The 17288-nt window shown below is 38.7% G+C and overlaps 1 protein-coding gene across 1 annotated transcript in view; it reads right to left on the bottom strand.

Moving 5' to 3' along the window:
• SYNE1 (spectrin repeat containing nuclear envelope protein 1) overlaps positions 1-17288 on the bottom strand; it is a 503300-nt gene that overhangs the window by 316426 nt on the left and 169586 nt on the right. Inside the window, exons 20-27 of the mRNA XM_038770126.1 lie at positions 17021-17194; positions 13877-14035; positions 13334-13498; positions 10277-10411; positions 5566-5724; positions 5136-5344; positions 3749-3857; positions 2753-2917 (exon numbers count right to left, since the gene is read on the bottom strand). Coding sequence (XP_038626054.1) covers positions 2753-2917; positions 3749-3857; positions 5136-5344; positions 5566-5724; positions 10277-10411; positions 13334-13498; positions 13877-14035; positions 17021-17194 — 1275 coding nt within the window. The remainder of the gene's footprint in view (positions 1-2752; positions 2918-3748; positions 3858-5135; positions 5345-5565; positions 5725-10276; positions 10412-13333; positions 13499-13876; positions 14036-17020; positions 17195-17288) is intronic.

Genomic DNA, 17288 nt, shown 5'->3' with positions numbered 1-17288 from the left:
AAATAAATGCATAAATAGAGTAATAAATCTGTACAAACATATATACAAGTGCTGTAGGGAGAGGAAGGAGGTTGGACACAGTCCCTGTCCCATGTGGGGCTCAGTCTCAACCCTCATTTTATAGATGAGGTAACTGAAGCCCAGAGAAGTGAAGTAACTTGTCCAAGGTCATGCAGCAGACAAGTGGCCAAGCGGAATTGGAACCCATGACCTTCTGACTCACTTTGCTCTATCCACTGCGCCATGCTGCTTCTCTAACATCAACTTATTCACTGAACTTTGATTTCGTATTTCTCACTGCTGACCATTTTCCCACAACCTCCCTGTGGTCTGGCACTCCCTCCCCCTTCATATGTAACTAAATCCTCTCTTCCAAGACACCTTTCCTGACATACGTTCTCACTTCCCCTATCTAAATCCCTTCTGCATCACCTATGCACTTGTGTCTGTAACCCTTAGCACTTTGATTTTCACTTCACCCCCAGAGCACATATTCATTCATTCAATCGTATTTATTGAGCGCTTACTGTGTGCAGAGCACTGTACTAAGCGCTTGGAAAGTACAAGTTGGCAACATATAGAGATGGTCCCTACCCAACAACGGGAGGAATACAAGCAAATCAGGTTGGACACAGTCCCTGTCCCACATGGAGCTCCCAATCTCAATCCCCATTTAACAGATGAGGTACCTGAGACAGAGAGAAGTGAAGTGACTTGCCCAAGGTCACAGAGTGGACAAGAGGAGGAGCCGGAATTAGAACCCAGGACCTCCTGACTCCCACACCTGTGTTCCATCCACTACGCCAGGGCCAAACGGTCACCCTCGGCACCCTAACTGACCTGGAACCTGCTGTCCACCCCTCCCCACAGAGGTCCCATCTAACTTGGAAATTTTAAATTTATGTCTCCACATCTAGTCTGGAAGCTCCTTCTCTCTACTCCCTCTGTGTTGTACTCTTCCAAGCACTTAATACAGTGCTCTGCACACAGTAAACACTCTATAAACCACTAATTGATTGATTCGCTTGCCCAGCTTTTCTAATGGAAAAAAAGGAAAATCCCTATTGTGTCTCAAATATCTACTGAAAGTCTTTGAATTTAGTTTTCTCCTGTTCTTTAGTCTACCATTTCTTATTACTTTCCTTTATGAATTTCTCTTTTGTAGTTTCAGTCTTCTCTCATTACATTTCCCTTTTCCCCCTGCATTTTCTCCTCACCTATCACTGCATTACAAGTAAGTTCTTTCTCTCTGATTTCTCTAGATTTTTCTCCCCATCCCACACTATATTTAAATTTAGTTTTTTAAATCTGGAATACAAAGAAGGGATTCTTCTCTGAAGAGAACAATATTGTATCAGTAGAAGTACAGGAAATTCCCTCAGCTATGTAATACACATTTCTAAATGCCAAAAAAGTGTATATACCTTTACAGTAAGGTAAAATGTATATACCTTTCAAGTGAAAAGTCTACTCTTAGATTTTGAGCCCCCAAAGATCAGACACCACACATCTAATTTCTGCCTTTTTATTTTTTATGATATTTGTTAAGCACTTACTATGGGCCAGGCACTATTCTAAGCTCTAAGGTTAATACAAGCTAATCAGATTAGTCACAGTCCATGTCTCATGTGTGGCTCAGAGTCTTAATCCTCATTTTACAAATGAGGCATCTGAGGTACCAGCAAATGAGGTGACTTGTCCACCCACCAGACAAATGGTGGAGCTGGGATTAGAATCCAAGTCCTTTTGACTCACAGGCCTGTGCTTTATCCACTAGTCATGCGGCTTCTTTCTCAGCACACGGAAAACCAAAGCATTTCAAAAACGTACCACTATCATCTCTCCAGAGATGGCTGAAAACTACTGAGATCTAGCTTCTGTCCACTGCTGGCCAGAGCCTAGTCAACCTCCTTCTGCTCTGAATACTGAAGGGCATTGTTAACCCCATGCTCCCAGACTCAGAATGGACATGTTCTTTGCACTATATCAGATATAAGAGAAGTTTCCGGAACATAAATACTCATAAATGGTGTTTATTGATCTTACAAAAGTATTTCACCACTTTTGCAACTGAGCTTTGGGGACTATTAAGAAAGCTGGACTGTCCAGAGCAGCATCAAGACCCCAAGATTATGGGGAGACAGCAAGGTCTAGTTGAAAAAGCCGGAACTGGGAGACAGGATACCATTGTTTTAGCCATGGCTCCACTAACCACCTGGTTCCCCTGGGCAAATCATGAAACTTTTCTGTGTTTCCATTTCCTAATCTATGAACCCCGTGTAGGACAGGGACTTTGTACAATGTGATTATCTTGCATCTCCCCTAGTTGTAGACACAGTGCTTGACACACAGTGAGCACTTAATAAATACTTTAATTGTGATTATTCCACAATATTATGGCTGATCATGTCAGAATTGGAAAATGCAGGGTGGGGAAAGATTTCAGGAAAATCAAACCATTAAGAGGAAGAAATAAAAACAAAGCCAAACACAATGGATTAAAAAGACAAGAAAGCACCAAAGGTCAATTTTTATGTGCACGTGAATTGAAGGGCTGCTTTAGTCTCACATGTAAATAAAAATCTCAGTCAGCAGTGTCCTCTTCAAATCCAAGTGGTTGCTAAGTATAAATGTTCAACTCAGGTTCAGCTATAACTTTCATTACAGCATTTCTTTTTAAATCCTCTGTACATTCATAGAAATACACCATGGTCTATTCATAGAATACAGTCGACTTAGTTTCACAACATACCTCTGCCAGTGAAGTTACAAATTTCTTGAAGTCACTGGACAGTTTAGAAAGCTCATCAGCTTGCTTTTCTGCTTCCATTGCCATTGAAACCTCCGTCAGAAATTTAAGTCTAGATTTTAGCCAGCTGAGGCACTCTCCCTGCTTGCTGACCTCTTCTCTTATTCCCTAGACAAACACAAGATTTGAATAAAAAAAATACATCCTTGAATCACAGTCCATAATCATTCTGCAACAAAATTTATAAATCCTGAAATTAGCAAGCTCTAATTGACTCAGAGTCTGGGATAGGAGCTATGACAGAGGTATAAAAATGTCTACATATTTGAATACTTCCACTGTCTACCCACACAAGATTATTGATTGTGGATTCTACCAAAATAAATAACTAATACTTATTTTATCTCTTCTGCTTATCATCTCCATGTGGAAATTAGTTCAAAAACAGAAATAGTTATGCCCCTCCTTGAGGGTAGTCTGGTTCCTCAGTCTTTGTTCTTAGTTTACTGAAACGTAGCATCTGAATTACAGGTGTAAATGCCACTATTATGCATATATAAAAGTTAAAAATTAGAAATTATTGAATGTAAATAAATATTTTGCTGCTACGTAGGGCTTATTTACAAGGTCACTCAATTTTAGTGAGAAGAGGCAGAGTGTGCCCCGGCTATTTTTAAAGTATGATTGCTTTAAATACTACTTTGACCTTTATTTGGATTTTCATAAACTGCTTACTCTTAAAAGTAAGTCCTTGCTCTCTATAGAGAAGGAGAACAAAAACACATTTTTGAGGCAGAGAACGCTAAAATACACACTAAGGCCACCCTTTTCTCTCTCTCTCACGAAAAGTGCCAGAAGAGAATCCCATAATTAGATACTAAGTGCAATAGTTTATACATAGTTTTATACTACTATTATATTTCTAGGAAGAGAGACAATAGCTATATTATCTAAAGTTTTTTAAAAAAGAAATCTATGCAAATTAGGTAAAAGACTAACCTCTGCAGCAGGTTTAATATCTCCATATTTGGTAGCATCCTTGGCTTCACGTTTAATCTGTTTTAACTGCTGCGCTTTTGATGATATCCAAGAAGATAAATCCAAAAATCTGAAATAGCACATTTACCTTCTTAGGATAAGAAAAAATCACAATATGCAGAGGCTTTAACAACTTTAACCATTAATGAGAATTATTAAATCAGAAGAATTAGTTCATTTTTTATTTCAATGACCTTGTGATCATTCTTTTTATAATCTTCATAAAATTAAAGCAAACATAGGAGAAACCCCAATTTAACAAGTATGCCTATAAGAGGACCATATAGTAGCTACTGTACAGGAGAGAGGTGTACCACTGGGACGCCCAAAGGTTTCAGCTCCAGGCTAGAAAGGATCCAAACCTCACATCATGAGGTCCCCTCAAATTCTATAAGGTTGGAAGGCCGTGGTGAAGGCTGGGACTTTGGTTTCTGTTGGACAGCCCGCTGTTGGGTAGGGACCTTCTCTATATATTGCCAACTTATACTTCCCAAGCGCTTAATACAGTGCTTTGCACACAGTAAGCACTCAATACGACTGAATGACTGAATGACAGAGCCACAAGGAATCTGAAACTCTGCTCCTCTAAACGCAATTGCCCTACTTCTCTTGTCATATACATCAGCATCCTTGTCTCATAAAAAAGCAACAGAGCTTAGTAGAAAGAGAACAGGCCTAGGACTCATTGCACCTGGGTTCTGATTCCAGCTCTGCTATCTGCCTGCAGTGTGACCTTGGGCAAGTCATGTAACTGCTCTGCACCTCTCTTTCCTCATTTGCAAAATGGGGATTCAACACCTGATTTCCTTTCTACCTAGACTGTGAACACCCTATGGGATAGGAGCTATGCCAATCCAACTGACTTGTATCCAACCCTACACTTAGAACAGTGCTTGACACATAGTATGCACCTGACATATAATTTTTTTTTCATTCTTCCTTATGTGTATTTTGCCAACCACCTCCCCAACATTACTCTTAGATTGTGAGACCATTGGGGACCAGGCACTAGGCCTATATTTCATCTGTAGTCTTTTCCCAGTGATTTGGATAGTAGTTGCTTAATACATACTACTACAAAGAAAATAAGACATTTTAGAAATGTGTGGTCTGAAATTACCTATGTGAAAAAACCCTCATGAAAATGTGACTGTAGAATTTTAGAAACCCTAATATACAGTGCTCTGCACACAGTAAGTGCTCAATAAATACGATTGAATGAATGAATGAATTAGAGATTACAGCTGAAGTTGACCTTTAACAACTCTGGCATAAAATCATCAACAGCTTCACTATTTTGTTTCAATCAGGACCCTTGATCAAACTCAATTAGGAGTCCTAGTAATACCTAGTTTTGTAGTCTATCCATTTATCTGGGTGCTCCATTAATTTCACCGAAGTTTTGTCAATCTGGGCTTTAAGATTTCGGAGAGTTTTTCGACAACTTTCTGCTGCTGTCCTCCCTGGGTCCCGTTCTGGAAGTTTGAGACACAGTTCTTCAATTAACTGTAATCTTTTCTCACAGAGATGCTGGGGTCCATTTTCACTGAAGAAAACCTAATGAACAACAAGTGAATCTATAACAACTAAAATGATAAAACCAATGCATTTCACAGAGAAAAAACCTCCAATACCTGAGTGATTAAATTCTTGTTTTTGCACCTAGCCCAAATCCCTAAGCTAGTAATTACAGAATTTTACTCCACATCTTAGTTTTAAATCTTTTTGCAATTACATCTATTTTCACTACTACCCACTTGGTGGCATGGAAGACATACCCTGTGCTCCTTGATAATCCTTTCACTGCTCTCCTGGAGCAGGAGTTTGGTCTCTCTTGCCAGTTCTGCTCTGCATTCTTCCACCGTAGCCAGGAATCTGCTTGTCTCCACTTCTACCTTCAAGTGAAGTACATGATATGGGGCTTCTGCTTGGAGATCCTTTGTTGAACACAAGAAAAAGAGGAATTCCACAGGAAATGAAAAATATTGTTTATCCACAAAACATTTGCCCACACACTTCACTCCTGTGGCACCGGTTTATTCACCGTGCCTTGATCTCATCTATCTCGCCCCCAAACCCTTTCATTCATTCATTCATTCAATCGCATTTATTGAGCGCTTACTGTGTGCAAAGCACTGTACTAAGCGCTTGGGAAGCACAAGTTGGCAACATATAGAGATGGTCCCTACCCAACAGCGGGCTCACAGTCTAGAAGGGGGAGACAGACAACAAAACACGTGGACAGGTGTCAGATCGTCAGAATAAATAAAAATAAAGCTAGATGCACATTATTAACAAAATAATAGAATAGTAAATATGTACAAGTAAAATAGATAGAGTAATAAATCTGTACACATCCTCCCCAATAGCCTGGAACTCCATCTCGTTTCATGTACGCCCGACCACGAGTCTCCCCACTTTCAAAGCGTTATTAAGGTCACATCTCCTCCAAGAGGCCTTCCCCAATTAAGCCCTCTTTATCCCAGCTCCCCCTGCCTTCTGCATCACCTATGCACTTGGATCTGTGACCTTTGGACATTTGATATTTGTCCCACCCTCAACCCCACAGCACTTATACACATACAATCACTCATCTTATCCTGACTGGATTACTGCATCAGCATCCTTTCTGCTCTACCAACCTTCTGTCTCTCCCCACTTCAGTCTATACTTCATTCGGCTGCCTGGATTATCTTTCTACAGAAACGTTCTGGGCATGTTGCCACCCCATGCTCAAAAATCTCCAGTGGTTGCCTATCAAACATCCATATCAAGCAAAAACTCCTCACTGCTGGCTTCAAAGCTCTCCATCACCTTGCCCCCTCCTACCTTACCTCCCTTCTCTCCCACTACATCCCAGCCTGCACACCCTGATCCTCTTGTGCTAACCTTCTCACTGTGCCTCATTTTCACCTGTCCCGCTGTCGACCCCGGCCCACATCCTACCTCTGGCCTGGTATGCTCTCCCTCCTCACATCCACCAATCTCACTTCCCCCTTCAAAGTCCTACTGAAGGCTCACCTCCTCCAAGAGGCCTTCCCAGACTAAGTCCCCCTTTTCCTCAGCTCCCTCTTCCCATCACCCTGACTTGCTCCCTTTATGCTACTCCCCTCCCCATCCCACAGCACTTGTGTACATGTGTATAATTCTATTCATACTAATGCCTATTTACTTGTTTTGATATATCTATAATTCTATGTATTTATTTTGATGCTATTGATGCCCGTTTACTTGTTTTTGATGTCTGTCTCCCTCCTTCTCGACTGTAAGCCCGCTGTGGGCAAGGATTGTCTCTATTGCTGAATTGTACTTTCCAAGCACTTAGTACAATGATCTGCACACAGTAAGCACCCAATATATATGAATTAATATCTTTAAATTATATATTATAAATTATTTATATTAATATTGTCTCCCCCTCTAGATGGTATCTCGTGGGTATGGAACAGCTCTACTAACTCTGTTGTATTATACCCTCCCAATTGCTTAGTACAGTGCTTGTCACACAGTAAGTGCTCAAGAAATAACATTGATTAAATAATTTCCCTTTAAAAGAGAAGTTTACGTACAATCTCCTCAGGGTGATAAATAATACAATCTTGAACATATTCTCTATAGATGTGTGTGTGTGGGTGCGTATGTATTATGTTCATTCACTCATTCAATCTCATTTATTGAGCACTTACTATGTGCAGAATACTGTACTAAGCACTTTGGAGAGTACACAATAACAAAAAGCAGACATATTCCCTGACCACAACACGCTTGTGGTCTAGATGGGGAGACAAATATTAATGTAAATAAATTACAGACACGTACATAATTACAGATATGTACACACTGCCTATAAAGCACTGAAAAAACCCTGATGGTATGGCTGAAGCTAATCAGTCAATGGTATTTATTCAGCCCTTACTGTGTACTGAGCCCCCTACTAAGCACTCCAATTAGGGGCCATCTTGCCACACAATCATGTTCCTTGCTACTTTTTTTTTAAGGTAGGAATACCTCCTTGTCACCTGCTTGAATCATTTCCATAGCGATGATGAATGGGGCTGTGCTATCCCAACCTCACTCCCACGGTCTGTTTGGGACAACCCTGTTCATACGGCATATTGATGGCTGGATCAGGATCTGGCAAAGGTGTAGTCTGTGGCAATGCATCAGAATGCCTGAGGAGCAGAACCCACTGCACCATCATCTGATTTATACGCCACTGTTGCGGGAGATAATATCCATTGTAAAAATCCGGGGTCTACTCTGGAGTTGGTTAACATACTCATCTCCATTTAATACAGACATACCACTAGGTTATTTACCAAATTTAGTGCATTTGGTGCTCTAATCAAACCATTAATAGTTATACTTGAACACCTAATATTCCAGACACTGTACTAGTAGCTCTGGAGATCAAATATATTAGCAATCAGTCATACAGTTATTGAGAGCTTACTGTATGCAGTTCGCTGTACTAAGCATGTGGGAGATTACAATATAACAAAAGTTGGTAGATGCATTCCCTGGCTACAAGGAGCTTACAGTTTAGAGGGGGAGAGGGGAGACAGACATAAGTATAAATTATGGATATGCACATAAGTGCTATGGGGCTGAGGGAGGGGTGACTATCCATAATTCATACTCACGTTGATCTCCCCCTCTATGCTCTAAATTCCATGCAAATCCAAGTGTAAAGGTGACACAGAAGGGAGTGGGAGAAGAGGAATTGAGGGAATTGAGGCCTCTTGGAGATGATGTGCTTTCAATTCATTCATTCAATCATATTTATTGAGAGCTTACTGAGTGCAGAGCACTGTACTGAGCGCTTGGGAGGTACAAGTCGGCAACATATAGAGATGGTCCCTATCAAACAATGGGCTCACAGTCTAGAAGGGGGAGACAGACAACAAAACAAAACATGTGGACAGGTGTCAAGTCATCAGAATAAATAGAAGTAAAGCTAGATGCACATCATTAATAAAATAAATAGAATAGTAAATATGTACAAGTAAAATATATAGAGTAATAAATCTGTACAAACATATATACAGATAGGAGGGGGCAATTACCACTACGCAGGTTTCCTGGCCTCAGAGTTTATAATCTAAAGGCTATTGGTAATAGTTATGGTTGTAGTTAAAGCATTTATAGACTAGTGTTGAAACTATAATAGGGAAGCGGCAAAGCCTAGTGGAATGACCATGGGCCTCTGAGTAGAAGGACCTGTGTTTTAACCCTGGTTCCACCACTTGTCTTCTGCATGACCTTGGGAAAGTCACAATTTCTCTGTGCCTCAGTTACCTCATCCATAACTGGAGCTGGTGAACTCCACTTGGGACAGTCCAAACTTGTAATCTACCCCAGTACTTAGTACAGCATATGGCAAAACAGTAAATGGTTAACAAATACATAAAAAAATCTAATGTTTAATTTGCTATTCTTATATGAAAAATATTTAATTTAAAAGGCATCTGCATGAATAACTGCCAGAGCGCAATTTTATTTCTATTTCACGACTTGATATTATTACGAAGTATGACTGCAAAATTGAATTCCTAATAGATGACCAAAATGTAGCCTTTTAAATAGGATTTATGATTTTATAATGTAGATTTAGTGTGACACTACTGAGGAACTAAAAAAGAAAAGCAGGCACAGATGAGTTCAAATAAAGCCCTCCATTTCTCTCCATAGAAATACCTGCTCCTGTTAATGGTGAAAAAGAATGTTTGATATCAATATGATTTTCTAATTATGTGCAGGATTTGCTGCTTTTGAAGTGAATAATTGATAGTAAACAGGAGAAGCAGATGCCTAGTGGATAGAGCATGGGCCCGGGAGTCAGTAGGACCTGGGTTCTAATCTCGGCCCTGAAAATTTGCCTGCTGGGTGACCTCAGGAAAGTCGCTTAACTTCTCTATGCCTCAGTTACATCATCTGTACAATAGGGGTTAGTAACTGCGAGCCCCAAATAGTACTTGGACTGTGTCCAACTTGATTAGCTCTTAGCCCCCCCAGCATTTAGTACAGTGCCTGGCCCATAATAAGCATTTAACAAATGCCATTAAAAAAATAATAAAATTTCAAAAACACTGACCACATCATCTAGTAAGGTAGAGAGATGGAGTACAATGAGACTGGAGAAAGGGAGTGAAATATTAAAGCAAAAAATGAGGGAAAACTGGAAATGAGATAAAATGAAGAGAAAATGGGTGGCAGCTGCAGAAAAGAAGTGATGTACAGTTACTTTATATTAAACTTTCAATTAAAAAAATCTAAACCTCATATGGAGAATGTAAATAGATGACTCACTACCTCTAAAATAGATGGCATGCCATTTTTATTGCTTTCATTACACTTCGGTAAAGAAGTTTTCCAAACATTTGCTTCTGAACTTAATTCTCTGAATTTTCAATACCACAAGCATGTGCGCTTCCCATGCGTGCTTCCTTCAGTCATGGAACATGAAGTTATTGGAGTTTAGCTACTCACCTTCCATTGTTTATGGAGCTTTCTAACAGCTTCCTGCAGACTTTGTTGTTCTTGCTCAGGGAGGATGTCAGTGAGTTCATCACACGCTTTCAGGAAGGCATTAAGGACCCTCTGATCCAGCTGACTGAAAAAGTCCTGAAGGCAGGGGAAAAAAAGGTTAGTACCTCCACTTGTTCAACACTTAATATGGAAACTAGATTGAATAGAACGCAGCATCACAAAATCTATAATGAAGTAAATTAGTCTCTTTGTTTGAAATAAATGAAGTCTTCCTTGCACTTGCAGGGTCATTTAAGGATTGAATTTGGACTAAGTCAACGTATGAACCAGAAACTGCAGCATTCCTAGATATTATGTAGTACTTTATCTTTCATGCCACTTCACAACTACCTGTATGCAAAATATTCAGTAGATGTGTATTAGATAATCTTTGTCTCCCAGATGACACAGTTGTAAGATCTACTGAATTTAGGTCTTTGCAAAATTTCCCAGCTGAGCAGTTGGGAAGGGCTAGAATTAGATCGCTCAACTCTTCACTACTCATAAAACAGGGTTAGGTCAATTGGCATATCACTGCTCATCAATCAGCCTGGGTAAACTCATAGTAAACCATGCCTGTGGGAAAAGCTATGTTCTGTGGACTGGTGACACCTTGGGTGACATTAACATCTATTGTATTGTACTCTCCCAAGCATTTAGTATCATGATCTGCAGACAATAAGTGCCCAATGAATACCACTGATTAACTGTTGAATATTGAGACTCTGCCTAGTTGTACATCAGATTTTCTAAACTGGGTACTTTTCCAGCATGATTTCTGAAGTTGTGTTCTCCCAATTCAGGCCACACAAACAATTAGCACTTGGGAGAGTACAATATAACAATAAAAAGACACATTCCCTGCCCATAAAGAGCTTACAGTCTAGAGGAGCTGGAGAGAGGTGTTCTCCCTACTCCCCTGTGAAAGTGCTTTAAAAGACACTTTCCCCAGAGGACTCAGCCAATATTACTGTTATTATTATTATCATGAATACTATATTTGCTAAGCACTGTTCTAAGCTCTGAGAGAGATAAAGGGTTTATCAGTTTGGACACAGTCCCTGTCCCACATGGGGCTCACTGTCTACAGTGAGTTCTCTACAATGTGGGCTCCTTGTGGGCAGGAAAAATATCTAACATCTATTGTATTGTACTTTCCCAAGCACTTAGTATCATGATCTGCAGACAATAAGTGCCCAATGAATACCACTGATTAACTGTTCTAGACTGTGAGCCCACTGTTGGGTAGGGACCATATCTATATGTTGCCAACTTGTACTTTCCAAGCGCTTAGTACAGTGCTCTGCACACAGTAAGCGCTCAATAAATACGATTGAATGAATGAATGAATTTAGACTCTGTCTAGTTACACATCAGATTTTCTAAATTGGGTACCTTTCCAGCTTGATTTCTGAAGTTGTGTTCTCCCAATTCAGGCCATACAATTAGCTATTATTCCCATACTTGGGAATTTAGTCAAGTGTACTTTTAAACTGTGAATGTCCAAAAATTATAAAGTTCTGCAATGTGAACACATACAAATGCTCTAAAGCTCTACAAACAATACAGCTGAAGATAAACCACAGAGGTGATTTTAACATTGGTAAAGTGCCTCATCAATAATAGCTTAATATTTTATGATGTCATTTATATAGCTGCCCATTATTAGCAACAAAAACACCAACATAACTTCCTTTCCTTCATTTGTTGATGTAGGAACAGCTTAAAAGACAGCTGGGCTAAAAACAAAATAAAAAACAATATAGTGAGTGCTATAACCTGACTATCCATATTGGTAGTAAATATTCTGTAAATTCACTGCATAATTACCACCTTTGTCCTGGTGTATGTGTTTACAGTGTACTAAAACAGCATCTATTAGAGCAACATAAAAAAATTCAACTGTGTATTTATTCAATTGATTACCAATAAATATTTGTATCTCTATCTCTCCCATCATAGAATAAGTCCTTGTGGCAAAGGAATAAGTCACTTCTTTACATTTTCCAAGCCTTTACTGAATCTAACAGGCACTCAATAAATGCTATTGCTACCACTACTGCTACTATTTACCTGATCAAACCCACATAATAATAATAATGATGATGGTATTTTTTTAAGCACTTACTATGTGCCAGGCACTGTACTGAGTGCTGGGGTGGATACAAGTAAATCAGGTTGGACATAGTTCCTATCCCACTTGAGGGTCCGTCTCAATCCCCATTTTACAGATGAGGGAACTGAGGCACAGAGAAGTGAAGTGACTTGCCCAAGGTCAAACAACCATCAAGTGGCGGATTCAGGATTAGAATCCAGGTCTTTCTGACTCCAAGGCCTCTATGTTACCCACTAAAACCATGCTGCTTAGAGCCAAGTGAATCAGGCTGGACACAGTCCCTGACCCGACAGGGCTCACAGTCTTAACCCCATTTTCAGATGAGGTAACTGAGGCACAGAGTTAAGTGACTTGCCCAAGGTAACACAGCAGACAGGTGTTGGGGCCGGGATGAAAACCCAGGTCCTTATGGCTCCCAGACCTGGGCTCCGTCTCTTCAGCCACCCAGCCGGGGGCACAGACATCTAAACCAACCTTATTCCAATCCTATTTGCCATCAGGTTGTTTATTATTTAACTTTATTCCAAAATTCCAAATACACCAGGATGACTTACTCTAGGCATTAGGATTAAACTCTCTCATTCAATTTTTCATTTTAAATTTTATATATTTATGCTATACATTTCCACATCAAGGCAATCAGTCAATTGTATTTATTGAGCGCTTACTGTGTGCACAGCACTGTACTAAGCGCTTGGGAAGTCCAAGTTGGCAACATATAGAGACAGTCCCTACCCAACAGTGGGCTCACAGTCTAGAAGGAGGAGACAGAGAACAAAACCAAGCATATTAACAAAATAAAATAAATAGAATAGATATGTACAAGTAAAATAAATAGAGTAATAAATATGTACAAACATATATACATATATACAGGTGCGGTGGGGAAGGGAAGTACTTACAGTATGTTTCTTTAGAAGTGCTTCAGGATTTCCTTTCTCATTTATGCAAGACTGAGCATTCTGGAGTACCTTCTCCAATTCTGACCTGGACTCCTCAAATTTGTTCATCAAGCGACTGTTTGTTTCTACATTCTTTCTCCAATCAGTGGTTTTCTTGGTCATATTCTTGACAACAGAGTTTAAAGAAAGACCATTATTTTTATTTTCTCATGAGTGAATGGAACAGTGTCTCTGGCTGAACTCTACTAATGAGCTATTTAAATATCTAATAAAATACTTTCTGCAATGTGTTCAAAAATAAGTGTTCAAGATAGGCCTAACTAAACACTCAATGCATACTTTAGCTTTCAAAATACGCACAGAACTTTTCTCTGGGGAAATTTAAATGCTTTAAAATTTTCATCTTATTGACACTCACCAAAAATTTAGAGTTACCAATATTTATGAATGTTCAAAACTAAAATTTCTTTTTTTCTACCACAGTAAATGATTAGCATAAAGAAAATAAAATATAAGAGTTATTTAACAGTACAGTGAATTTACCTGAAAAGCAACATGGACTTCTGCAACCTTCCTTTGGAGTGCTGTCTGATCAAAATGCTTTATCACTTTGCTCAAAGCCACAAACCTTTGGATGGTCTGACTACCTTCTTCAATTCGTGACAAGGTTACCTTACACTTCTCTTGACAAGCTGACAGTTCCTGGAAGGAAAAATAATCACATAACCAAGCATATTATCCAAAATCAAGAACAACTTATGAACTAGTATTATTCTATCTATCAGAGGCACTGAAACACTTCCTTTTCCTTTTAAGAATTTAATAACCCATGTACGGTAAGGCCTATGAGCTACCTCTCATTAAGGGTAACATTTTGCACTTTAAAATTCCAGAAGACTATGAATAGCTATTTTGACCACAGCCCATATTACAGCACATTACTTTATAAAGTAATCATTTATGTGTGTTTGTTCCTGTGATGTTGAGCCTAGTATGTCAAGGGATATGACTTCATTCCCCCATCAAAGAGGGATCATAATATGAATAGCAGGAGAGTGGTGAATTATTAAGGTGATTTTTCAGCTGTGGTGCAATAAAAGGATTCCATAACAACAACACTGCTCTTCTCAGGGGATCCAGTAACCGTCAGTATGTCTCAAACTGAGAAAGATTCACAGCATTAGAATTAGATGTGGTTAGAGTTTCAGATCACTACACATCTTTTTATTTCTCATTTGCCAGGTGAATTTATTTTGGTGCATGTCAATTAAATATAATAACCTTCAGAAGGAAGCTAAAACACTTAGACAATATAAATCTATTTGTTAAAAAAAACACAAAACAGATTCTCATATTCTCCAGAGTTTAAACAAAACCAGTTGATTCTCCTGAAAAGGCACTATCCAAGTAAAATCAAAGGAATAATAGTGTAGGAAAAGAGGAAAAAAGGAAACAATTATTTTGGTAAAGACTTTAATGGAAAGAAAAGAACTTACTAGATTCATCCATTCAAATAGTCTGTGATGAAAGCGATTGTGAGTGAAACAGCTCAAAGACTACTGAGGATATTAACCTGCTTAGTTGGGTTCTGTTTTAGCAACCCCAAATAAATAATTCCCCAAGTCACCAAAAATAATGGCAAGCAATAACCAAATAATGATGATAATAACAATAATATCTGTGACATTTGTTAAGCCTTACTGCATGCCAGGGACTGTACTAAGGCAAATCAGGTTGGACAAAGTCCCTGTCCCACATGGGGCTCACAGTCTTAATCCCCAATTTACAGATAAGGTAACTGAGGCAGAGAGAAATGAAGTAACTTGCCCAAGGTCACATAGCAGAGGTCATTCCAACTTCTAGGCCCATACTCTACCCATTAGGCCATGCTTAGGTTCAAATGTAAAATAAGGAGAGAAATGAAAGCTTGAAAGGTGCCAATACATACTAAAATGTCAATACTGAAAAATTTTAAGTGTTATGTTCTTTAAAAATATTTACCTTCACTTACCTTCATCATTAGTCACAATCATAATGAGCTTCTTCTAACTGGCAAGAAAACCATTTCATAGCAACCAATAATATACATGGCTTGAACAATTCCTTGTTTTGCAAAAATGTTCACTTTCTCTTTACTGATTATAGCTGCTAATTTTACTTTGATTTTTTAAAAAAATATTTTTCCAGAAATCAGCTTAACTATTTCAGTAACAAATATTTTGTTAACCTAATAAAAGGTTGCTAATATTCTAGGTTTAGTAAATCTAAAATGAAAATAATTTAGAAACAATTATTAATAATGGTAATGATAATAATTATGGTATTTCTTAATCCCTTCCTTTATGCCAATCACTGTACTAAGTGATGGGCTACATTCAAATAAAAAAGTCAGACATAATCCCTGTCCCACATGGGTCTCATAGTCTAAGTAGGATTTAATTGTTTGATCAAGAATGGTGATAAATAAAACTAAGAATGACTTGCTTTTAAAGGACTTTTATAATAAATTGGTTCTAATTGTTTTCTGTTGAGGAATATGATAGTATAAAATGACTGATAATGACATTAAGTATTAGTTAAATTCTGAAATCTTATAATAATAATAATAATTCATAATTGTGGCATCTGTTAAGAACTTACTATGTGCCAAGCACCTTAGTCAGCCAGTCTCAATCACATTTATTGAGGGCTTACTATGTGCAGAGCACTGTAATAAGTGCTTGGGAAGAGTATAATATAACAATAAACTGACACATTCCCTGCCCACAACAAGCTTATGGTCTATTGAGAACTAGGGTAGATATAAGACCATCAGGTCCCATATGGGGATCACAGTCTAAATAGAAGAGAGAACAGATATTGACCCATTATAGTCGTTGTGGGCAAGGAATGTGTCTGTTTATTGTTGCACTGTTCTCTCCCAAGCACTTAGTAAAGTGCTCTGCACACAGTAAGCATTCAATAAATACAACTGAGTGATAGACATCAGTGCTTGGTACATAGTAAGTACTTAACAAAGCAATTGAATGAATGCTGTGAGCCCCTCGAGGGCCAGAGACCAATCCATGTTTTTTCCCCATGTTGAGTATACTACTTTGCACACAGTAGGAGCTTAAATAGTAGTACTAATACTAATACTACCTCTACTACTGCTACTAATACCACTACTACAGCATGTTGTTGGGTAGACCAGTGATTCATTCAATCGTATTTACTGAGCACTTACTGTGTGCAGAGCACTGTTTATGTGCTTGGAAGAGTACAATACAAGCAGATATACCCCATGCCCACAACTTCCCAAGATCCAGATCCATTCCATTTTCCTTCCAGGTGCTTGGCACCATTTCTTAGCCACAAAGCCCAGTAGCAGGAGCCACAGCAGAGGGAGACTGAACATTTAAATTAATAATAAAGTTCATAAAGGCATCCAGTGTCATAAGAGTACTGGACAGAAGACATATCACCTGGAAACTGGATTAATGGTGGTCTAATAATGCTCCACATCTCATTTAAATTTCTTGAGAATGACCTGTTCTTCCTAGTTACAACCTGCTCATGTACATTCTGGAGGACCCTTTTTTGCAAGGAACAATTGTGTCTCTCCTACCTTGAAATTCTCACCACATAAATTCCTTGGGCTCATCCTTTACACACATACTAAGTATACACACTTCCAGTTTTTCTTACCTGATATTTTTGCTTAAAAATGACTGTAGACTGGGCTTCATGATCTAAGAGTGAAATGATCTCATTGATCTTTTCAAAAGACTCATAGAACAATGTAATCTGCTTTTCTAAGTCTTCTAGTGGAATCAGCAATTGTTGAGATTCATAGAGTAGAGGAGGATAATATTCTTTGACCTTTAAAGTATGAAGACAAAATCTAATTACATATCTGAAACTGAAGTTCAGGCACTATGCAATCTTTTGTTACCTTTACATTTCTCACTATGAG

Source organism: Tachyglossus aculeatus, chromosome 2 (assembly GCF_015852505.1).
Source record: "Tachyglossus aculeatus isolate mTacAcu1 chromosome 2, mTacAcu1.pri, whole genome shotgun sequence".
NCBI classification, from domain to species: domain Eukaryota; kingdom Metazoa; phylum Chordata; class Mammalia; order Monotremata; family Tachyglossidae; genus Tachyglossus; species Tachyglossus aculeatus.
This window is presented reverse-complemented; position numbering and strand designations above follow the sequence as displayed.